Source organism: Limanda limanda, chromosome 7 (assembly GCF_963576545.1).
Source record: "Limanda limanda chromosome 7, fLimLim1.1, whole genome shotgun sequence".
Lineage (NCBI taxonomy): Eukaryota > Metazoa > Chordata > Actinopteri > Pleuronectiformes > Pleuronectidae > Limanda > Limanda limanda.
The window spans coordinates 20208391-20233940 of record NC_083642.1 but is presented as its reverse complement, the minus strand read 5'-3'; the positions used below and the strand labels follow the sequence as shown (position 1 = coordinate 20233940).

At 40.4% G+C, this 25550-nt stretch overlaps 1 protein-coding gene across 1 annotated transcript in view; it reads right to left on the bottom strand.

The window, feature by feature from the left end:
• Positions 1 to 25550, bottom strand: part of celsr3 (cadherin, EGF LAG seven-pass G-type receptor 3) — a 95908-nt gene that overhangs the window by 2607 nt on the left and 67751 nt on the right. Inside the window, exons 17-35 of the mRNA XM_061075260.1 lie at positions 25329 to 25512; positions 24271 to 24372; positions 24042 to 24136; positions 23126 to 23335; positions 16796 to 16994; positions 13775 to 13963; positions 13507 to 13693; positions 12402 to 12569; positions 11510 to 11636; positions 10643 to 10849; positions 6522 to 6696; positions 5555 to 5667; positions 5082 to 5161; positions 4466 to 4592; positions 4108 to 4227; positions 2772 to 2863; positions 2053 to 2144; positions 1583 to 1756; positions 178 to 372 (exon numbers count right to left, since the gene is read on the bottom strand). Coding sequence (XP_060931243.1) covers positions 178 to 372; positions 1583 to 1756; positions 2053 to 2144; positions 2772 to 2863; positions 4108 to 4227; positions 4466 to 4592; positions 5082 to 5161; positions 5555 to 5667; positions 6522 to 6696; positions 10643 to 10849; positions 11510 to 11636; positions 12402 to 12569; positions 13507 to 13693; positions 13775 to 13963; positions 16796 to 16994; positions 23126 to 23335; positions 24042 to 24136; positions 24271 to 24372; positions 25329 to 25512 — 2836 coding nt within the window. The remainder of the gene's footprint in view (positions 1 to 177; positions 373 to 1582; positions 1757 to 2052; positions 2145 to 2771; positions 2864 to 4107; positions 4228 to 4465; positions 4593 to 5081; positions 5162 to 5554; positions 5668 to 6521; positions 6697 to 10642; positions 10850 to 11509; positions 11637 to 12401; positions 12570 to 13506; positions 13694 to 13774; positions 13964 to 16795; positions 16995 to 23125; positions 23336 to 24041; positions 24137 to 24270; positions 24373 to 25328; positions 25513 to 25550) is intronic.

Here is a 25550-nt window from a genome sequence, read left to right as displayed (position 1 = left end):
ATATCCACTACTCATGTGCCATTTAATTTAATGCAGAAGCAATGCCTTGGCAAACTACAAAAACAGAAACCTATGACTGATTTAAGAAGGATAAACTACAGATTAGAATATTTTAAAAGCAATTTCAAATTCAATGTGCTATGAGTATTTTTTTTTATTAATTTGAGTTTTTCTAACCCTTTCTGTGCCTGTGTGGCTGCGTGAGGCCGTTCTCATCCCCACTGGTCAGTGCTCCATCAAGCTGGTTGTTGTTGGCAGCATCCTTGCTGTAATCTGCTCCCAGGGGGCGCTCTGAGCCCCACTTTTGCAGCGTGTGCGTATCACACTCTTCCAAAGCTGGCCAATAGGACAGAAGGTCATTTCCATCTAGATCTGTCCAACACACACGCACACAAAACCACTTTCTGTTTACTGGAAGTTAAAAGGGGGAAATCTGTTCCCACACCAGGTACAACTGTATCGATCAATGACGTCTGATTAAAAGCTCATTAAGTCGAGGTAAAGAAAATAAAAAGCCGAAATTGTAAGAACTCACTATTACTGCTGCCATAGCTGAAAATATACACCAAAAATCTATCAATATGTTCTCTTGCCTGCTCATCTTTTTAATTTTACATTTACTATTAACAGATGCGTGTATCAAATACTGTAGCAGGTGTCAGCAGACAGATATCACATACTGTGTGTGCTGTACTGTATGTGTTGAGCATGTACAAAGTGATTTAAGAAAAAGGAGCTGATGAGGAGAGGTGTCTAGTCCAATAAGTGAATAAAAAACGTTTCATTATTGATTTTTCAGTGAGGTAAATAGATGGGCAAATATATTAAGGCTGTTACTTCCATTCCTTCCGTAATCAATGAATCTGTCAGAAATGCTCTCATGTGCTTTGGCCAATAACAAGTCTAATGGCCTCTTGAATAAAACCAAACTTCCCTCTATTAGTTTAACATGCAGATATGATCACTTGCTCAGTTGATGGCTCAACAGAATTGATGAGAGGGTTTCATGCTTTGTCACAACGAACAGGAAACTGGGACCCTTCAGTCAGAAGCCTGCTCTATTCTAACTCTTCACTTCGCCTGCACTGACCATCTGGATCCTGTCCTCCCCCATTTTGACAACATCAGTCAGCATTTCCCTCTAACTAGAGGTCATGTCATCCAGATGGCTTGATTAGCTCAGAATTGATTACTTATATGGATTTGTAGATTTCCATGTCTGGTCTTTTCTCACATTGAAACCTTACACAGACCCTGTGTATGCATGACATTTATATTACACACTTCCAGGTGCATTAGATATATATTCTCAATGACGTATTTCATTTTTGATAGAAGAACAACAGTTAATGACAAATTATTACTTGCACTGACATTTCCGCCTAATATATGTGTACACTGTTATTGTGCCCACACATGCTTCTACATATCTGAGATTCAAGATTGGACTTCTTCCTATAGCAGGAGACGACTGCTGTCTGGCAGGTTCATGCACGTTCTTATCAACTGCTCTCATCAAGTGCCTTCTACTCACAAAAAAAAGCCTTCAATCATCGGAATATCTAAGAAATTGCCTATCTACCTTTGGTGCCGTTGTGGGTGGGCTCGGTGAGCAGGCGCTCACTGTGATTAGAACGTTTGAATCGCCGCTGGATGCGTCCACGGAGCCGGACGTTGTCCTCGCTCTCAGAGGAAGGGATGGAGAGACTGCGCTCCTCCTCCATGGAGAGGTCAGAGTCTGAGTCTGAGTCCTCACCTGGAAGCAGGGAGGGAGAAGAAGGACAGAGAGAGAAGAAGACAGGTGAAAGGTGAGACGGAGACAAAGAATTATAAAACGAAAAGATAAGGATGATAAATTGGTCATGTCAGCTATAGCAATAGATTAAAAGAAAGAAGCAGAGGTGACGAAATTAAGAATGTGTTGTGACTGCTTGTCAAAAGTATTTTTTGTGTCCTATCTTATGGTGTGTGTGTGTGTGTGTGTGTGTGTGTGTGTGTGTGTGTGCGTGCGTGCGTGCGTGCGTGCGTGCGTGCGTGCGTGTGAGTGCTGACCTCCGTCTCTGTGGAACATGGCTACATCCAGGTCTGTCGCTCCGGTGTGGACAATGTTTTGTTCCAGAGTCTGACGAGCTAAAAGATTTTCTCTAAGGGGCAAAGACGAGAGCGGTGAGTGAACTCATGAACTCAACTACATGTGCATTTAAACACACTCATTCAGTGAGTTGTATGTGTACTAATACAGGCTGATACAAATTGAATAAAGAGAGCAGCCACATATACAATATCTACAACATGCGCCCACAAAACACACACACACACACACACACACACACACACACACACACACACAGAGTCACTGAGCCATATCAGCCCATCTTCGAGTATATTAGTGTTGCTCTACATACACTAAAGCACATTGTTCCATTCAATCTTCTTCATCTTTACCCCACTGACCCACAAAATACATGACATGATTTGTATTTGCAAGAGAGTTTCCTCCCTGAAGCATTCTCATCTCAGATCAGAGCCACAGAGAGACAATGAAACCGATTTCAGATTTCTATTTGAGGTTTGAGTCATCATTCACTCAAATATTCATTTGCCATTTTGATGCGATTGGTATTAAACCATTCACTCTTGAACTACTATGATGAAGCGTATTATTAATCTTCTCTTCCTGCCACAATGTGGAGGTTTACAACTCAAAAAGTTGCGATGGCTTCCTGTGTCTGTTTGAAGATTGTTGTGTTTCCGTGAGTTATATACTGTACCTGGCAGAGCTGACAGAGGAGATGGTGGAGGTGCCCAGGGTGATGCGATGCAGTCCGCTCTGCTCCAACAGAGATGCATTGTGATATGGATTCTGAGACAGGGACACATTGATTATTTATAGGAGGGAGAACCAAGAGTCTTTTTTGTCTATTGTTTTGAGCTGTTTTATGTAGATAATAAAATTGTCTTTTATTTAACATCACAAACCGCTTGTTACAAAGAGTCAAAATCCCAATTATATCATGGGCAAATCTTCCTCATTTATTTCTACATGAAGGACATCTTTATGACACTGGGGTTTTATGTATTTAGTATTTATATCAAATTATTGGGTGATAATAAAAAGTAATAGTTTGTGTTGGCATTTAAAAACTACAGCCCCCATTATATTTCAGTGTAGTTTCAAGAAAGGAAGCTTTTTTAAATGCTGGAAGCTGAAGAAAAAACAAACAGATGGAGGCATGACCTCAGCTTTCTCTGCTGTATAAGGCCACTTTATAAATAAGAAATGATACAGTATGAGTCAGATACTCAGATACAAAATGATGCTAATAGATGATCATGGTTTGCGAGTGAGTGTGTGTTGATGTGGTACAGTTATTTCACCCACTTGGGAAAGTTCTCTAATGGGTAGGAAGAGCATCGGAGGGAAAGGGTGTTAAAAGAGTAACAACTAACACACACGGATCTGCATGCATGTGCACATCTTACACACACACACACGTATAGGATACAGATAGAGAAGATAGAAGAAGGAAAGAAATGAAACCAGGGCAGGGTTACACGCACCCCCACACACACACACACACACACACACACACAAACACACACACACAAACACTCTCTCTCTCTGAGCACTGCACTTTGCTGTGGTTCAGTGTGGTAAAGGAGCGGACAGGGCTCCACTGGTCGGTATTCTGTTTTAACTGGGTCAGCAGAAAACCCTGAAGGCAGAAGGAGAGGAGAGAGGGAGGACGGGGAAGATGGATGGACGGAAGGAGGAATTGGGGGCAGAAGGACTTTTGTGCTGTCTAATAATGGACAGTGAGAATGTGCCTCCAGAAAAGACTACACTGTAGAAAAGATGCTAAATGCCTTTGGGATCCTGTAGTGAGTTGATTTAAAGCTTCATCAGGCTCTTAACCTTCAAATATGTATCATGTAATATGACAATTTCATTATAATATCATAACTCATGCAAATCATGACATTTGAATTATTTTGTATGGTATTTTTTACAAACTTAATGAAAGGTAGTTCAGGTCAAGATACAAAACCAGCTGAGAGCTTTTTGGGTTCAGAAGAGACGAGCTCCAGCGTGTGCGTGGGACTCACTGTGTTCTGAGGCGCTCTGGGTGGATCTTCTCCAGGACTCTTCTTACCGAGAACGGCGACTCTCCAGGCCTCCTGAACCTCTGAGTTAAACACTGTGAACACCAGCATCACCGACAGACCCTGGGTGAAGTGGAAGGATAGAGAGAGATGGTTTTAAGGTTTTAATCTACAAGACCCTTACACTACTAGGTCCTGCACTTCACAATCATGATACAATTACACATATAAAGTGAGCAATATTAACATGTGTCAAATTAACTGAAAGCAGTTACACAAAATATTGTTTGAATTACTACTTTTTTACTGTGAAATCTTATATTAGTTATTCCCTGACTACAAACATACACTGGGCTCATACCTGCACTAGGCAGAGGACATCAAATATGTAGTAGAAGGCAAGGATGCTGTTGTTCACAGCCATGAGACCACACAGCCAGGTGGCGGTGGCTACCAGCAGCAGAAGGACGGCATTACGGATAGTCGCACTGGATCCAGAGATAGAGAGACAGGGGAAACAAAGAGGGCAGTGGGGGAGTGCAAGGTTAAAATTGGATTTACCACGATGATGAAACACACTTCCTGTGAGCTGTGCTTGGATGACTGCAGAAACCAACAGAAAGTTAGATAAAGGATAAATTGTGAGACAGAAATGTGGCAGTGAGGAAAAGAGAGACAGACACCAAATAGCTTAGAGTCCCACTCCGTGAAAATCAGGTTTGGCCAACATGTCCGCCTGGTGCCTTTCATTTGGTAAAAGACACATTTTAAGTAAAATGGGAAGTCAACACCATGAATCATAACCTGCACCTTAACAGTGCAGTTTTGATAAAGAGTGTTAAAGGTGTAATAAGCAGCTGGACTGGGACCCTAAGTGATTTTCTTTTTTGCAGTTCTTGCAATTCTGATGAAAGCATGTGTCCACAGACTATTTCTATCTTCGTATCGTACTCTGATGCCAGTGGGTAAGAACTCACATGACAGGCAGCTTCTTGGTCTCCTTCTGTGATGGGTTGCATGACATCTTGGCAACAGTAGTGAAAATCCCTCCATTCACCTAGAAAGAATAGATCGATAGAGTCAGGCAACATTTTAATCCAATACTGCCACTAGAAACACAAGGCATGAAGATAAAAACATATATACATATGCAAAGATAAAGGAATAGTAAAGGCAAGTGTCAACTGATCATTTCAACAATACTAATCACTTGCACTGAAACTACTCATAAGCATCATAAAACCCGGCACACTTTTTTATCTAAGCAATGCTGTGATTTTGTGAAAGGACACTAGTTTGACGTGGGGAGCAATTCAAATTATGGTCCAGCAGTAATCAAAAGCAACATAAAGAAAAAATCACATCACTGATTAAGCAACATTACATTACTCAGGTTTTTGTGGACACGACATGAACTACAGCATATCAAGACAGTCAGAGAGACAGTTACCAATATGACGATGGCAATAGGTCCAGCGAAGCTCCAGATGAGTTTGTCATAGATGGAGATCCAACAAAAGTCTGGGTTCCCATAACCCTCTGGGTCTAATCCCACTGCCAGGCCTGCAGGGAGGAGACACAGGCACGACACAGATCAGACAAACAATCTACTCTAGAGATCTACCCAGAGAGACAGCAGTCAGAAAGGGTTTGACAATATAAGAGTTGTCATAATTGAAGAAATTACAAAGAATCAATGTTAGACATTAATCTTTTAATTCTTAGCACTTATTATACGATTAAGTAATAAATAGTGACAAAGCCACATGCTGGTTTATCACATGTTTTATCACAGCAACAACTTTTTGATAAATCCATCTCACATCGCACATCCACACCTCTCTTGAGCAGACCATTGACCAACTTCCATTAAGGTGCTGGCTGAGGTTGTAAGGAAATGTGTACATGAACATTTCCTGGTATGTCCTTGTTTGAACACTGTCATGGTTGTAACAGTAATTCATTAATATAGAATTAATTGAATTGCAAAAGTAAGAGAGTCACAAAAGACAAACACACCTCGGAGCCTGAGGAAAGAAACATACTGCCAGTGTGTGTGTGCGTGTGAGGTGTGTGTGTGTGTTTGTGCGAAAGACGGGAAGAAAGCAGACAGATATTACTTACTGAGTGTGTCAAGGAAGAAATTGCTTGCGTGTGTGTGGATGTGTGTCTGCGCTTTGCTATCGCTATATTAAAATGTCACTGAAACCGTCTTAATACAAGTGTCAATAGGACTCCTTATCTACACAACCAGACTCACTGGGAATGTGTGTGATGTGTTGGTGCATATACTGTATATACATAAATATATATGTTTTCCTATATGTTGTCATGGATGAGTAAATGTGGCAAGGAAAATGTTTTGACTCCGAGTATATAATGATGCATAGACACATTTGCCTGTGTGTGTGTGTTACCTGTGATAATGGCGGGCACGCCCCAACCGATGGCGTAGTAGAATCTCATGGCTCCATAGTTGATATTGCGCTGCTCAGTCTGCATGCGGTAGATATGAAGGCCCTCGACGAACATCCAGGCAAAGGTGGACATGAAGAAGTAATGGAGCAGGATGGCGACGACTGTACACAGAAACTGGAGGGAGAGGGAAATAAAAGTGAAGGAAAGGGAGAGGAATAGAAAGGGAAGGATAAGAAAGCAAGGGAAGGATCAGATAATTTGAGAGAGCAAAGGAACGAAAGATAGAAGGAGAAGGAGTCATAAAAAGAAGGAAAAAAAAGCAAGGAGGAAATAAGGGGACGGGCAGAGTGAGGCAGCAGGAAAGTGTCAAATAAAAAATTTGAAATAAGAAGGTGAGAGGAAAAAAATAACCTGATCCTTTATATTGATTTTGTGACAGTTGAGAGCAGACGTCTCGGCAAGAGACCAATACATCTTTATTACAGCACAGCAGGTGTCAGCCATGAAGGAACAGGCATGTATGATTTAATTAGCAACACGACTAATGAAGGGAATTTATGCGTGTTACAGTATATCTCCGGGAAATGCACAAAACAACTGATATGAATTCAAATGAATGTTGTTAATTTGCAGAATTATAGTAAAAACACTCAAGAGCCTGTTTAACTGTGATTATGGGCATGAAATTAAGCAGCATCAGAAGGAGAAAGCACAGAAAGTATGAATAAATGTCGAAATATAGAAATAAAGAAATGTTGAAATGTAATTACCCAGAAACAGAAAAAATGTATTAATGTAAAAATAAATAAATAAATTGAAATACGTACATACTGTAGGTTATTTAAATACTGAGTTATGAATTAACAAATGTATTATATTTTGTATTTTTGTATTCAAATTTTTTTGGGGGAATGCATTCATTCATTTATCTATTGATTTGTGTGTTAGTTTCAGAGTTTGGAAGTTACGGTCCTCCATATAAAAATATCATCTCACTGCATGTTTGCTTAAATTCATTGTGTTGTTTGAAATATTGATGAAACACTAGTGATACACATGGAGAACTTCGTCTTTTTTGTCATCGTCGTGATGCTGCTTGAATCCAGAGGACACGTCAAGTCATTGTTAAGTGATGCCGTAATCTGCTATAACTTGATATTCTGAGGTCATTCAATTGGTTTGACTGCACATCATCAGAGGTGACAATGACAATTACTGTTTTGTCAGGGCAGAGGAAACTTCCAAATAGCTTTTCTCAGTCAAGTTCTGCTGTTTGGTTTCGGCAGCAATGCTGAGCGTCCTCATGAATAATGCAGGAAATTAGCATTTAAGCTTTCTGTGAAATTACCCTCAGGCTGCCGTGAAGCCTGTTTGGAGAGGTTTATTCAGACTTCAGCCTTTGGTCTCTTCCCTTTGTTTGGCCTGTTGAGACGATGCCATTCAAACTCAAGTGGATCTGAAGTACAGCACCAATTTGTCTTGTCTGTGTTCGGCATTTTGGGTTCAAAGCCGAAATGATAATAACAGGCACTGTCTTCTATAACTGTGTTGTTGTTTGTCAGAAGGGAGAACAAAATACAAACCAACCACAGGGAATAACTTGAAAACACACAAGTTGAAGTAGACAGCTGCTGGCAACTATCAGCCTGTTTTAAAGGCAGAGTTTGAAGACTACGTACACTGTTACTTCCTGACTGCTTACCAGGCACAGATGGAAGCTTTAAAAGCCAAAGCAAACCACCCCAGAGAGACCACAATTAAAACTCTCCCTGTCTACCAGAATCTTCCATCCATCCACTATCTATATTGCTGATGCATAGAGGAAAATCAAACCCCAGCTGACATTGGGGGGGAGGTGGGGCACATCTCGGACAGCTGTGAACTCAGAACGTCTGCATTTATCACCAAAAGCTCTCTTGACGTCTTCGTCTGTGTCTTCAACGAGCTTCTCCTTAACTTTTTCATATTTTCAGTTTTGCCTCTGTCCCTTGTTAGAAACATCATCAACACGTCCACTCACTTGGGGAGAAACTTCCGAAGCACCTCCTGCTGTTTTGTCACATGAGCTCATAAAGACATTATCCAGAGTTTTAAAGGTTCAGTGTGTAGAATCTAGTGACATCTAGGGGTGAAGTGGCATGTTGCAGCTGAATACCCCTCCCCTCACTCTCCCCTTCCAAACATGAAAGAGAATCTGAGGTAGCCTTAAATTGTCGTAAAACTGAAAATGTGTTTAGTTTGTCCAGTCTGGGCTAGTGTAAAAAACATGGTGGCAACCATGTTTTTTTGTTGAAGAAATTCACCAATTTCTTCAACTAGATCCCTTTCACACTGGACCTCTAACAAGACGACTGGCAGGAGAAACTTCTGAGAAAGTCTGTAGTTTATCACCCGGACATTTGTGTTCTCACATACATTCCCTCTGGAGATTATCCAGAATTCACATTGTCCCCAGTCAACCTAACACCAATATGCATGGCTTTGTACTGTGGGATGAAGGTAGGGGAATCAGGAAGGAATCCGAACCATGGGAAATGTTCTTGCTGGGAGGACAGTGCTAACCATTCCACCACATATCAATTTATCAAAAATGTAATCTTGAATAATCTGACGAACAGGCATCTTGGGAATCATTTTGGGTTTATATAAGTTGCCTGGCTGCCAAACACAATAATTACCTGTTTGTACATAATAATTATAGAAATGCATCGAATTGAACTTTTCTATTCGCGCATAAGAAAACCACGGCAGCATCCCTGAGTTGTTGAAGGCATAAATGTTTCTGGATGAGAGCAGAGAGAACAATTGAAATGTAAGATACGTCTCTCAGCCTTCGTGGAGTCTTTGTGAAAAGAGAGAGACACTTCAGTCATTAAACACAACAGTTGAGCGATTTACATCTTTACGTTGCAGGAAAGAAATGTATAAGTCCCAGATTTTTAGGTTAAAAGGAGCTCAGAAGAAATTCCTGACAACACAGCCAAAGACGATACAGAAATAATTACAGCCTTGGCAGTGACAGAGCCAGACACTGAATTTCCCTCTCCCACTCACACAAACACTTTCACACATGAATATAACCACTTCAAGGTACACACACACAGATAGATAAGCTAAAATATGCACATTCACACGAAAACTAGTGTGCACACCAACACACACGGCCGCTGAGCACACTAACATGCTCTCCCAAGCATGATGAACACGAATTAGAGAACATATTGTTCAGCTAGAAGTAACCAGTTGCACTGAAAGAGCCATACAGTCGACTGTGTGGGGGTTCCAGCTTAATTAATTAGATTTCATGCTGAGTGAGGACATATTTGCACTTCTCTCTCTACAAGACTGCTCTGTAAACACACACACACAAACACATGCACACATTTGTGATGTAACCGAGACAGAAAGTGGTCAGAAGGACCGGGAAGGAAACAGGGAGAAGGATAACACGGGAAAGACAATGACACCAACCCAACTGTAAAGCAGCAAACATTTAATGATAAATATGAAAAAAATCGACTTTATCCCTAGAGCTGCACCAAAATTTATTATGTTTTATTGTTTGAGGAAATGCTCGAACGTGAGCACATGCATTGAACGGAAATTGAGGGGCTCTGTGTGAGAACGCAAATGTCCGCTGCTCCAGACCTTTTCCTGTCAGAGTGAGTGTGTTGATGACTTTTCTACCCTGAGATAGACGTTAAATTAAAAAATGTAAAAGATAAAAAGGTGAAAGTATGAAAGAGAAGTGCCAAACATGTAGATGAAGACTCAGACGAAGGTGTCGTCTTGGAAAGACAATGAAATTCGAGAGCTTTTGTTTTTTGCAGCCGTTTTCACATGGTCTACCCAGTCACCACCTCATGTCTAAATGTTCTGGATATTGTCATGTAATTGTGAGGCCGTCAGACCAAGACCATCTCCTGCTGTGTTCGTAACATGAGACAAAGTCTAGAAAATGTCCGTTTTTTTCCAGAGTTCATATCTAAAATGGCTTAAATCTGCACAATGACAGTCCCAAAGCAAATGTTGGCTCATTCAAAAAGCTGCAAGTTGGGAACCAGGGGACAGTGATGTGGCACAAAAAGAAAAAGACAGGAAAACTAAAGCCAAAACCTACCTGTTGTTCTGTCTGATTGACCCCGAGCAGGAACACCAGCTCCGACAAAAACATGGCCGCTGCAGTGTTTGAATGGATGCTCCTGGTGTTGGACTTGAGGCCTCGCAGGCAGGACAGCACCAGGACAGTTAGGAGGAGAGCCAGCATGGAGAGGCACAGAAAGGAGTATGTGACGAGCGCCAGCGTCTCCAGATCGCCCTCCAACTGCTGCTCGTAGGGAGATGAGAGAAGGGAAAAGGGTGGAGAGACGATATAAAGAGGTCAAGTCAAAGCTGTCAGAGGAAAGGAAGTAAAGAGAGTGAGCACGAGGTGAAATAAGGCAAAGAAAGAATCTAATGTACAGCATCATAAATGAGTAAAAATGTGGTACTTTTCTTATGATTCTGCCAGACTTATGATATTCAATAAATATTTTACAGAAGATCTAAATCCAGTATAAACCATGTACTTTCAGAGAAATGTACCACTTGAAAATCATCACAGCGAGGATTCCGACTCTACAAGGTTCCTATTCTCTCGTCGACAAACGTGAAGATCTGATACACATCGTTGCTCAGTATGCTGGTGTGCCATGGGCAGAGGGTTTAGCATTAAACCATGAAAATCTGCTACAGCTGTAACAAGACTTCCTTTAGCCTTCAAAATGTCATCAAATTTCTACACCGACTAAACCAAGAAATTACTAGTGAAGAGGGTTCACAAAAAAAATTAAGGAAAACCGAGGGCAGAAGTATTGATAGCAAATTTATAATGAATCCACTAAAACGCTTAATGTGATAAAGAGACCTACGAATGTAATAAAATGATTATAAGTGTGTGATTCTTATAGTAAAACTGTTAGTAGCTCTGCACTGAATGATCACTAACCTCTCTGTGTGAACTGTCCATCAGCACGCCGATGGTGCCCAGTCTGTGGCACTGACAGCGAACATGAGAGGTGTTCCTGTAAACCACCGTACAGTCCCTGACCGTCCAACAACCTCCTGCGTCATACCTGCAGAGAGAGAGAGAGAGAGAGAGAGAAGGGGCGGGGACCTTATGAGCAAAATGTCCACTGTGAACCATATCAGGCATTTAAGGTTTCTGTGTTACTATGTGTATGCAATATACACAATAATACTGTCTTAATAATTGAAATCAAATTATTCTGAACTGATTATTCAAATCATCTTATCAACAACCGGATACCATTTCTAAAGAGTAGAGGTCTACTTCAAAGTGTTTCCAAATATATATCAATTTTCACTGCTATACGAGATGCACAGATGTATTACATTGATAATGACTGTATTCCATGTAGGTGCCAGTGCTGGCTTACTGCAATAGCGTACTTGGATTTAAGAAACCGATCCATCATTATTATTACTATTAATTATAGTGTTGCTTTAGCTACTGTGTCAGGTCTGCAGAAAGGAAAGTGTATTATAAATGTGGCTGTACAGATATGTGCCTTTATTACACCGATGTATTTGATGAAGAGGACTTCATCAAATACATCGGACTAAAAACAAAAAGTGTCTCCATGTAGAGCCATAATATCTCCAATTATATATTGATTCATTCATAAATGCCATAAAACATAACAATACATAATAATATCAAATTTTATAGAATTATACCTGTATCAATACTTCAAGCTTCATACAATATCTCATGGTAGCAGATAATTCCAGGTCTGAAAATACAGCATACATATATGCGTGTCTCTGTGTGTGTATGTGTAATAGTAAATGAAAATCCACTGTATGTGTGTACTCACTGGCTGCTGTGGTTCCACTGTACACACAGTGGCTTACTGCGATTGGCCGTCTCCAGCAGCTTGAACTCCAGCAGGATGGGCTGGTCCAAGTGTCCGCCCACAAACGTCTGGTTGTTGTACACAGAGATAGTGACCACCGGGGAGTTCATTACCGGGTGTCTGGGCAGCCTGGAGGGGGGGGGGGGGGGGGGGGGAAGCAGAGTTACAGTACGTCTCCCACATCAGACGCTGGAAGAGTTTGAAATCCCTTTTAGGATGGTTAAAGATGAGCAGAGGGGAACAAGACTTGTGTACTTGATGAGACACAAATGACTGTTTATTGAACACCTATTGAAAACCGCGCAGTTTGTTACTCAGTAATTATGCCCCGAGGTGAGATGAGGAAGAGCAAGAGCAAGAGGGGAGAGAGATGGGAGGTGAGCGAGGGAGTAAGAGGGAGAGAGAGAGATAGAAACAGATGTCAAGCAAGGTGAAATGGGAATTAGTGCTGAAGTTATTACTCCATTGACCTACTGCTCAACTGACTGGCCTTAATTACCTTCAATTTGCATCATCAGTTAATCATGTTAGTCATTTATCAAGCAAAAAGGATAAACATGGTCAAGCTTTAAACAGAATATCTGTGAGTGCTGGGCCGGACAATGTCACCATTTACATTAATTACGTTCATGCCTAATTGCTGCTGAAGGATATTTGATCAGTCATTAAATCCAAGGTTTCATTTAGTAAAAGAGCTGAAGCAAATCTGAGCTCAAGCAGGTGCTATATGAGTGTGGAATCAACAAGTCCTGCTCTTAAACAACAAGACCACTCTCTTGAATAAAGATAGGGAAAAAAACATATTAGGTAAAGACATAAAACTTAGAATTATTGGTGTAGTTTACACTGTAATTATCTATACTAAAATCTGTACACATATAATCACCAATTGAAACAATGAATATTATATAACATATAGACATATAACAGAAAATGTGTTGTGCTGTTCAACACTGAATAAAAGACACGTTGCTAAGCCAGATTTCTTTCTTTCATAGAAAAACAAGAACGTTCTGAAAGCTGCTGTAAAAGCGTATTTATTGTTCTGAGTGTGACTGTTTCCCACCTCACTCCTCTACGGTCTGTGTGATACTTTGGAGGTAGAGCTTCACCCACACTTCTATAGATCAACATGATGATGATGGAGATGGGCGGCTCCGGCAGCGAAACGGTGCGTCTCGCTGCCGTGTATTCTCCCGTCTGATTGACTGAGGTACCAACATTGGCTGGAGCAGCGTTCTGAGGAGCTGAGGCTGAAATACAGAAGTGACTGTAAGTATATTCTCTTAGTCTCAGACACTTCAAGCCTTCATATCTACTTGTACATCTCTTACGTTCTTTCTCTGTCCGCTCCTTCTCCTTCCAGCTGTGTTGTTGCTGCCGCTGTGGCACCAAGGCAGCAGGGGGCAGTATCACATGGGTGTAGGGATCCCACAAAGCTTGACTACGAAACAGAGCGTTGTGGTAACGTGGGAAGCGCCGACGCACATGGGTGTGGTTCTCAACGCGGTCCAGATTCATGACTGAAGAACACAGAGAGATAAGCATATGTTTGGTTAAGTGTTTGTTTGTCTGCAGAATATTACTCCCACAAACTGGAAGTCAGTGCTGAGAGGAAGGGTAAACAATGACGCCACTAACATCCTGCATTCCAAAGCAGCGTTACACCATAATTAGCAATGTACAATTAACACACTCAACGCAGATTCATTCTTCATCAGAAGAAAATTAATTGTTGATGACACAGCCACGCCATTCATATAACAGAGTTAGTGCTAGCTTGCCGGTAGCCGACATAGGACAATCCGAAGTAGGGGCAGTATTGGCGTTTCAGAAAGACAATAGGCCTATTCTCTGAAGTTCTTTGCTGTTTGGTTTTAGGGTCATTATTAGTAAGTCCGGAATAATAAGTTATTATTTTTTGAAGCATAGTGGTGAAGTGCGGTATAACACACCATTTCCCTGTTGAAATAAGATTATATCTCACACAACACAACAGGTGTCATTATCAATTTTTCTCACCTCATATGCTTCCTATTGTCCTGTTCACTTTAAAAATTAGCCCCTGTTCCAAAAGAGAATATCATTCCTCATAAAAGGGAATTGTAATTGCGCCAAAAATTAAGATTAATGCGGATTGCGAAGAAAACAAATAAAATCATTTCTATTTTGGCGTGCAAAGATATCAAAGCCTCATGGGACCTGTAGTTGTTGAAACACAATAATAAATGTCTTATCTTTGTTTAAATGAGACTTTACAAGGAAGTTCATCAGTAAACACAGATTTAACTCACACAAAGGGCAGACTCTGTATAATGTCTCTGGTTTTGAGGAGGAATGATGAATCAAGTCGAGTTTCCGGAGAGCAATGAAACATCGTGGAACAGAATCTAACCCAGAAGTGAAGGAAGGGGATTTGATCCATTGTGTCCCAAGTGTGTCTGCGTTATTTTTGTCTGCTGTGGTTTTTTTCAAGTAAGGAGCTCAAGTAACAGAGCAACCAAATGTGAGAAATCCCTCTGCAACACTAAGTAATTCAGTGGGAAATTTGTCACTTTATATCATAATGTGGTTTGGGACAGCTGAACATGATTTGAACCCGGGTCCTTTTTACGTAAAACACTGATTCACTTTAATGTCTACTGCAGACACTTGCAGTACATCTGTGTGGTTCTTTTTCAGAAATACAAGATGAGCAAGTCGAATTCTTCATTGGCTTTTTAATAATCCTCTGACATTGTGAGAAATGTGAAAGGTTTTTCTCCATTTGGAACAAGATATGATTGACACATCAGCATCGGTTTGCTGATCAACGCCTTTATAAAAACTTTATATAACTAAAATAACCATGCATAAAGGATATGCATTTATGTTTACATGTTACATAAAAAGATCCTTTTTTAAATCAAGTTCTTTATATGTATAATAATACATATATAGAATATAATAATGAAGACTTCTCATTGGTTGGAATATCAACATGTTGCCAGGCTTTAAAACTGGTCTGACCCCACTGCAACATGGACTCTTGTTTTCTTTTAACTTTGATTGTAAAATTTTAATAGATAAACAAATAATTTAAAGAAATAAATTGCATTTTGAGGACTAACAAGAACCACAACAATTTAAAAAAAGAGAGATTTGAAACACAGTCAGTGTATGCGTGTCGGATCTATCAATATTCCTTTCAATGTTATCCATTCTATCCCATTTGGCTAAGAGCATTAACTGCCTGTTTGTGAGGGAGTGTGAAATTTAGTGTTGGCTGTGTTTCTTATTCCTTTTTCTCTCGCTGCTACTGCTGCATCTACACGCTCTGTCTGGGAATCTCCTTATAGCTGCTGCTTTTAGGTTATTTAACAGCATTCTAAATGAATTACAAAGAGGAAGCAAATATAGCTAACCACAGATGAGTTGAGAGTCACAGCGAAAAACATGAAAGAAGCCAATTCAGGTTGGCTAATACAGGCAAGGCTATTTTATCATTCATAATTTCCTTAGGTTTGAGATTAGCTGTGTTAACAAACCAAACAGGCAGAAGCTGGTGAGCCAACATACAGTAGCTGGTAACTTTGATGAGTTTCATGAGTTTTGGTATTTTACAAAACTTGAATCTGCGTGCGTAGCTAAGAGCATTAACTTAGTGTGAAATTCATTGTCTGGTTTCATCTCTGCAAGATCTGCTGCTGTTGCTATTTCAACACCTTGTGTTGTTGTATGTGGTGCAGATTATTTACCAGTATTTTCAACCCAGCTTAAGTGGGAGGGAATAAATTCAGGATGAAAGAAACTAAAGCTGTTTTCAGCCATGGTAAATATCTAGAAAATCGGGTCCAGAAGTTTTCCCGACTTCCCTTTTGGGCCTGAACCGTTTGCAGCACAGTACGCAAGTACTAGTGTCTTGAAGCGGATAAGGGCAGCCACTAAAGGTTACCAGTTACCATTTACAGGAAATGCTTAAATAAAATATCTGTAATGATAGGTGTTCAGTAATGTTATACTCCAATCTATGAGAGTTTGTGCGTGTGTGTGTGTGTTTGTGTGTGTGCTCGAGTCATCAGCTGCTCAGCGTGTGTGTGTGTATGTGTGTGGGAGTGTGAAATTCATCTCTGTGCAGCTGCCAGTGCTGGCTTAGCCGTAATCATTTGCATTAACACCGTTCATCTCCCGCTTTACACTGAGTCATTCTGCTTGATTTCATAGCAGTGTTTTGCTGCATTATAAAGAAAACCGCTGCAAATCGTCTGTTCAGATTAAAAGTTAATTAGTCTCTTCTCTTTTATTGCATCGACTAGTGATTAGCTATTGCACAATGCCTGAGTGTCTGTGACTGAGTGAAGTCATTTTGAACTCACCAATGTTTGGAGCAACCAGCGCCACAGGGTTGAGATATGTGAGCTTCATGTTTTGAGCCAGAATCTGAGTGTACTGCTCCAGCAGCCCAGTTAGCTCGGCCGGGCCGCCACCTGGGATGTGGTTCTGACTCTGAGCGAGCGCCCGCCAGAGGCCGGAGGTAGCAGGACCCAGCAGCACGCTGCAGCCTCGCAGGATGTTCTGGGAAGAGTAGAAAGTGGAAGCATTATTAAAAAAGGAAGGAGGGGAAAATGAACACTGGCAGGTTGCTGAGCTGGCAGAGAAGAAGCTGCTTCTGTTGAAAGCCCCAAAGGAGTCAGTGACCATATGTGATATTGTGTTTGAGAAAACAGAAGAGAAAACACACAAGATAAAAAATTTACAAATATTTAACCCAAGAGGATCAGGAAAGGGAAAACATGAGGGGAGGCGTTCTTTTCTTTTCCAAAGACTGGAGGAAAGATTTGACAACATTTAAACACAATACCCTTGACAGGGACATTTACAAGATTTCTTCAATTTTTTTCTTCAACACAGATTTAAAGCTCTAATGGCTGCTATTAATATTCCTCGGTTACAGCAGTGGTTCTAATCTCAGGAGAAATTACATCGATAACACATCTGAACATTTCTACAATCAGATCCTAATCCCGTTTGAATAAAGATAAAGGTACAGAGCAAAACTGTAGACACGTCACCGAGGACAAACAAGAGGCAGAAGAATATTGAGGCAGACGTGGAGTCAGAGTGGAGAGGAAGGAAACATGACAAGATTGAGAGCATCACCACAGAGGTAGAGTCAGATTTTCAGACTTAACAAAGCATCAGATCTGCGCACCATGTCAGGGAAGACAGAGAATATCAGGGAACTGACGAGGGGAGGAAAGGGAAGAAGACTTTTGATAGAGAGCCCGGGTTGGAGTTTGCCACGGAATGACTGATAATGCACTGAAGGCTTGTAAAATATTCTGAGTGCAGACGGTGAGGCCTGAGGGGCCCTTCAGATGTGGTGTCTTTTGTGTGCAGAAATTCATTAAATTCAACGGAGACGACAAAAGCTACACTGTCAGGGCACGTGTTTTTTCGAGGGAGTGGCTGGGTAAGAAGGATCGTAGCTGATTGTGGTTCGAGGTAGAAGAAATCTCCGCAAGGTAAAGGCTTCAGTCTAATTCCTCTGACAGGGACCTGAGAACATGGCAAAAATAATTGTGAAGAAGTGAATGTCATGTAGCCATTTGTGCACACTGCCTCCATTCCCTTGCTTTTCTCTGAGTATTTGTGATTCCGGATGGAAGCCTGTCTTAGAGTCTAGAATGAACAGAGTTAAAAAAATGTTGGGAACAAAGAGTCATATTGGGGATGGAGAGTGAGAAAGAAAGAGAGATACGGAGAGAGTGCTCAGTATAATTCTTTGCAGTCAGACTGCACCAGACCCAATAAAGCACTGCAGTCTCACATAAAGCTCTGGGGAGACAAACTCAGCTTCAGACAAACACGGCAAATATCATATAGAGCTGAATAGGAAGAATGTAGTGAATTGTTGAGGGAGACCAACGGAGAACGAGAAACACGAATTGTGGATCAGCGAGCGACAAAGAGAATAAATGAGAGAACAAGAGAGATATGAAGTCGTGGACGGAAAGCTTATGCTCAGCCCAGAGATACAGGAAAGAGAGAGGGAGGTGAAAAGTTGAAATGGGAAATGTGAGGGAATAAAGGCAGGAGATGGAAAAAAGGAACAAAATGGATGATGTGGCATCATTACGTTACTAAGTGTATTGTATATGACATCATATAACTGTTTTTAAAATTAATTAAGATGCTGAGCCGTGTTTAACTGTTGATGTCTATTTTTGTAAGATGACCTCTGTGGTGATGTAATACGAACAGTAAGAATGTGTCATCCGTTGAGCCCTATTTAAGAGACACTGCTGGGTGAATATATAATGAAGCCTGACAGAGATGAAAGTCATTGCTATGAATAAATTATTCTCTGTGAAAGCATGCGATCATGCTTGTTGTGTTATTAAAATGTGAACTGAAAATGCAGACTTGTGTGATCTCTTACCCTGCAGTGTCATTTAGAGAAAAATCTGGAGCTGCAAATGTTGAAATGTCAAATGTTACTACAATGGCTGAAAAATAAGGGGTATCTTATCTTCGGCTTTACACGTACAATATGCAACTTTGACAGATTCAACTTCGACTCAAGGAAAACTAAACAAAAAAACTATGATAATGGGAAGCAGCATGGGATCATGGGAATTGTTGCCTTCACCACCCATGCCGATGAAAATCTACCTGATGTGACTCAGGGGCAAATCATGTTCACAGATGAGGAAAGACTTTCATTCACTTATTCAGCAAATGGGAATGAATTGTCATGATCCATTACGAGTGATCAGTACAAACAGTGTCAGGAAACAACAGGCTTCGTCACTAAACTATGTTTTAGCAGAGATGGACAAAGCCACGAGTAAAGTGGATATGATGGAATTGAAAAGTGATCGAAATGAAATATCCCTTTACTTTAAATAAAATTGGTGATTTCTATGGGTTTGAACATTGTTGAAAACGTTTTGGATAATATAAGTACACAAGTCAACATAATATATAACTACTTGTTGTCTCGTTGTTGTAAATAAAGACTTGCCATATATTACATATTTGAAACCAAGTACACTCAAATAGTTTTTTAGCATCTTTTCTACATGTTATATTTCTAAATGTATCGGTAGTTGAACTATTTTTGCTTTGTCTACTTTCAATAACCCTTATCAACAAAGTAAATACCTGTTTAGAATTACAAATCTTGTTTTTAAAAATGTTAAGTGTTCTACTGTGAGAGCTCATGTGTTTATCTGTGGAAAAGAAAATGGATGAAAAACTGAAGCAGAAGTGAATTAAAGAGGCGGCAGGTGACGGGATGAGAGGGAAGATGAAGCTGGCATGAAGCTGCATGAACGACAGGTTGGAGCATAATACTCATCAGTACAGCAAACACGTGTGTCAATTATCACACTGGAGTTCTCGTTTTTTCTCCATCTCTCTCTTCTCAACCGTTCATTTGTGATGTGCAGATCCCACTATGAAAAACAATTACAGCAAGGCCTGTCAGGACCACTGTGCAGAAGATTGTGTCATCATGTCGATCCAGATGTTTAAGTATAGAAAGTATGATATTTGAGATTCTGTCCCTCACACCACAGACATTTACTGAATATATGATTATATGTGGACCCCGTCTGAAGGTGCAGATTTGATCACAGGTTGAACATGAAGGGTTTTACCTTTTTTCCTCCCTGCTGTCCTTCATTCCTATTGCAGCCGCTGGGCTCTGTCACCGCCGCTGTGTTACTATAGTAACTGTGGTCTACATTACCTGTGAGTCTGGACAAGTAGGTGCTTAAGTGAGGTGTCAGATATATGATATATATTTTGTATTGTTAAAGCCCTGTCTGCAGAGCTGCCTCACTGCTGCCAGATTAAACCAGAGCTGCTGCATTAATTCCAGATGATGGGATGGAGGCAGCATGACTGATTCAGAGCCTGAGGTTGAGTCCGACGAGTTGAGGTTGTAAGATGGATAATAAAAACTACTGCTGTGACACGACTATTGTGACAACATTCTCTGTAGCAGTTTCCTAACCCTTGTTGTATTATCTATTATTTAAAATCCTCATTTTAAAAGGAACTAAAGCGGTCAAATAAATGTAATGGAGTATAAAATACAACAATCTTTGGCACTGAAACTGTCGAGCCTGAAAAAGAGGAGTTATCATGTAAGTCTTGGGCTGCACATGTTGTTAAAATAGACTTGTTTAGTGTATATTAACTCAATAACAAGCAACTAGGGCCAACATTTGAATAACCTATAACCAGCTAAATCTAATAAGGTCCTACTTGAGTCCAAGTGAATATTGTTTTCACTCAGGGGGAGAGATTGCGTTCACGAGAATGTGACGGATGGACGGACGGACAACCCGAATACATAATGCCTCTGCATTATCATGGCAGAAGCATTGCGTGACTGGGCTATAGTGTGGCCACAGGTTATGCATGATGCTTCTCATTAATTTTGAAGTGATCCATCATTTGAGTTTATGGTTGTCTCACTTCCTACTCTAGTGTTTCCTGCTTGTGTGATCGCCTGCACCGCCGAGATTATTTTCACCTGCTCCTGATCTCTGCTCACCTGCTCTACATTCATCATCCCCCACTCACTATTTATACCTGTCTTTTGTCTTCTGTCAGGTGGTGTGTGTACGCTCCTGGTTATTTTCCTGTGGTAGTTCCTGAGTGTCTTCCTGTGGAATCTGCGTTAGTTCCTGTGATTCATCTACCCCCCGTTTGTTCCTGCTCATTTTCGCCAACTTGCTTCTACATCTCCATCTGCAATCCGCCCTTCTGCCTGCAACGCACTTTTCCTTCTTTATAAAGTAGCTTCACAGCACCTACCTGCCTCGGTGGATGTCTGCGTTTTGGTCCTGAATCCTAGACAAGTAAGTGGTAAATCTGATAAATGTGAGTGCATTTACATTTTATAGTTCACTTCTGAGCTAACGTTCTCGTCTCCTGCCTCCATCCACTGAATTTACAGCAAAGACAATAAATGTGTGAAATTCTTTCAAGATGCTATCAGAGGTTACCATAGCCACTCAGTTTCTATAGCAACTTGTCCATAGCTGTATAATGATGATATTATCACTGACTGTGGCTACTACTGCTCCAGTTTTCATCAGGTGGTGGAAGTCCTCCCTGTTAGCAGACAATATTGAAAACTTCCCCGTGTTGAATGTAAACAGAAAAATCATCCATTATCTGTACCACTTCTTCTTTGAGGGTTGAGGGGGGGGTGAGTTGGAGCCGATTCCAGCTGACATTGGGCGAGAGGTGGGGTAAACAACCCACCAGTGTATCACTGGGCAAAGAAAAACAACCGGTTCTTCATTTTTGCCATGGACTTTTGTGTGAGGCACTTTGCAACCTTGTTTAGATAAGTGCTATACAAATAAAGTTATATTTATTATTATTATTATTATTATTATTATTATTATTATTATTATTATTATTATTATTATTATTATTATTATTCCTAGAATTAGAATTATTATTATTAATATTATTATTTCCAGTAAGTATGTATATATTGGGGAATATAATCTAAAAACCCTCATCAAACCAGCTCAATTTAAATATTTGAATAGAAATGTCAACAATATCATGAGGACGTGGGGTATTAATTTCATATTCCCGCTTCCACAGCAGCAAGCAATATGTCAATTACTGATACACAAGCCTGTAAAATGAAACATTCTTTAAAAAAATGGAAAGATGGTTTTTAGCTTATAGCTTCTGCCACTTGGACATCTCATTTCCTGTCAGCTAAACGATGATGCATAAGATAAATATTTGTAGCGGAGGGACATACACATCTGTCTCTTGGAGCTTTTGTCAAAATGCCAACATGCTAAAATGATCCTGTGTGAGCTCGCCGTGTGCGTCCACAGCTGAAGCAGACGTATCAGGTGAAATGAGACTGTCAGTTAATATGTGGAGATGGCAATATTTCATCTTCATTTCAGCTCATGTTCCTCAATCACCATGGCAACATTACCTCCCATTTCAGAGGAAAGACATCTTGTTGTATTTGTGTTGTCACTGGGTCTGTATGTCATAATGGTAAAGGTATAGGAATCATATTTACTGCTCTAGATAACACCAGATGTTATGTCTTATGGCAGAGTCTGTGCAGATTTATAGATGCTACTAGCAGCAGTAGAGAGGATGTCTGGGTTTTAAACAACTTAAATCTTACTGATGGAGTGTAAAATAATTTGTGATTAGGATTCAAACATTATCACCCTCATCCTCATCCTGCAAAGATGAATGTTTAGGATTTCACACATTAGGATCCAGAGCACACACTGATAACTGACCTCTGGTCTGCCAACAACCTTTTATTCATTTATATTTTGAACATCATTTCCATTTCTTATGACTTTTATGTAATATGTTGAATACTTGTAACGATCAAAAGATCAATATTTCAACAAGTTTAGTGAGATAACCTGTAAAAAAAATATTTTTACTGGGGTTTTTTGATTAGAAAACTCTTGTCCCAGAGAAGTTTCTTGGATTAGAGCACCAGGTGAATAACAGCAGCCAATAAAATAACTTTGTTTCAGTTTATTCCAGTTCAAGCCACTGCAAGAATCTCTGAAGGCTTAAGCTGGACACCTGCCCCCCCACTCCTCACAGCTCTCACCCTTCTACTATCATGTATGTAAAATGTCAGGGGGTGTGAAAGAAAATGTTGTTCTCTTCTGTACCTCATTAAAGTGTGCGTCCTGGGTAGCGGTGAGTCCGAAGCCGCTCTGCTGGGTCTCAAAGGTCAGGAGGCGGGATAGCAGTCGTTCAGCGATCTGCAAGTCGTTCCCGTAGAGACGAGTGGTCGCCTCAGTGACGTCACGGAGCTGGTGGGCGAGCTTCTTCTCCATGATGGTGTTCAGCTCTGTCTCATTACGCTCCAGCGAATCAAGCTAAATGCATAAAGAGAGATGTAATTTCTGGAATTTAATGACAGAATTAATATGTAGTACAACACCATTGCATGTCTACAGAGAGGTATTTTACGCCTCGTTCATTCAAAGTTGCTTACGCATATAAAATATCTGCATATTTCTTGTCTGCATCCAACGGCAACAGCCAAATAATAATAAGATACTACAAAGGTGCTTTGTTCACCTCGTTTCCAGGTCAGATCTGACTTTACTAGCGCTTCCCTTCTATGCCTGAAGGAAGATAAATCCCACTTCTCCCCCAAAACTGTATTTCAATAAAACTATTGTAATTGTTTTGAATTTACATGTCCAGAACCAACTACTTTTTAATCAGTTGGGAGCTGGACATCCGCCAGAGACACAAGCAGAAAGTGTTGATACAAGATTCTGGCTACACTTTAACTTTGCCGAATATATGGACACAAACTGCACATTCAGTTTTGATGGGTGCTGGATTAACAAAATAAAACTGAATATTTCAAAATAAATTCTGAGTTTGAAGAAGAGCATTGTGGTCCAAACATCACTTCAGCAAATTAATCCTTTTACGTGTGTGGATTTTCTCCTTTTGTCAAACGTTCTGTAAATCACAGATTCATCCAGAATTAAAACATTTTTAGGTCAGGCACAAGTTGTGGGAGGACATGAGGTCGTGTTCAGTGGCAGTACACAATACTCTACTTACAGCAACATTGAGATCCACAAATGGAGGAGAGGTGCAGTTATAAAGATCTGGCTCCAGCCATCCTCTCTCTGCATCACAGTGTCTGATGGCAGCACCTGTACAGGGAAGAAACAGGAAATATTAAAAACAAATGATCAGGAATAAAGAATAAAACTGACATCAGGTCGCATGTGAGTACATTCATATCTGTGTGTTGAGTATTCATTTCATTGTGTATTATTGAACAGACCGACAGAGCCTTTGGGGCAGGGCACTGCAGCAGGCAGGTTGAACTTGGTCCGAGGCCACCAGATCCCCTGAGTGATGGTCTTGGGACAACCATCGTAAATGACTGCAGAGAGAAAACAGTGTTTTAAATTAGTCTTATCATTTAGACAAACTTTTCCATTAAAAAAATAACAAACAGTTACTGATAAAGTGGACATGTTTTTCTTTTGAAATTGGAAATTTATGTGAAAATAAAACACTAGCTAGTAATTAAAAGAGGTAATTACAAGCTGCGAAACCAGAAAGTGACAAAACAGCTCAGAAGAGTGACAGCAAGTCAAAATTAAATGGAAGATGTTAAATGGGAAATTAATGTTATTACAGTTCTCTGTTATCTCAGGCGTGGGTGCAAGTTTGATAAACCTGATCACTTTTTGAAAGACTAAAAGTATAAACTGAAATCCTGTGATTACACAGAGATGAATACAGGGGAAGCTCAGTGGTGCCTCGTTATTTCCATTCATGTGGGTCGATGGATAATTTACACAGTTTGAACACTGGTTTTAAATGCATCTGGGAAATTATACATCAACTTAAAACTTACACAACACAACTATTTTTCATCTGCAGATCTTTTTTGTCCATGATCACAAAAGAGCTTCAGGATGATGGCACATTTTTACTGATCAAAATCAAGTTGTTGTCATTTTTCCACAAAAGACAAATTCCCCAAGTCATTAACTATTACATTTTTGGTTTTAACAACAGATCTTAGCACCTCCTGCGATGCATGTTATCTTTTTTCTGGTAAGGACACAATGCAGTAAAATCCAATCTTCTGTGTCTGAGACGTGACGCTGAGCCAAGGACAAATGAATGAATAAATGATCAAGCCCCCATATTGGGGGAAACAAAGTGCTTTTGAAATACATCATTGAAAAACATGATTTTCCCCAAGTTTGATCAAAATGAAATGAAACAAAGAAAATACTGAAAGATACCAACAGCCAACAAACAGTTCACAGTCCCTGTCTGGTGAACAGCTGAGTGGAAGTAAATCTGACTGTCTTTCACTCTCACCTTCACAGCCAGAATTTGTGACCTCGGCAAAGGGGCTGTCACACGCGTTGCACTGGCGACCAATCACACCGGGCCGGCACTGACACTGGCCGGTCTCTGGGTCACATGAGCGTGAGAAGGAGCCGACAGGGTAGCAGTCACATGGCAGGCAGGTGTCAGAGCCCCGCGGGTGATAATGAAACTCCTGAATACACACAAACACACACACAGGTTTAATTCATA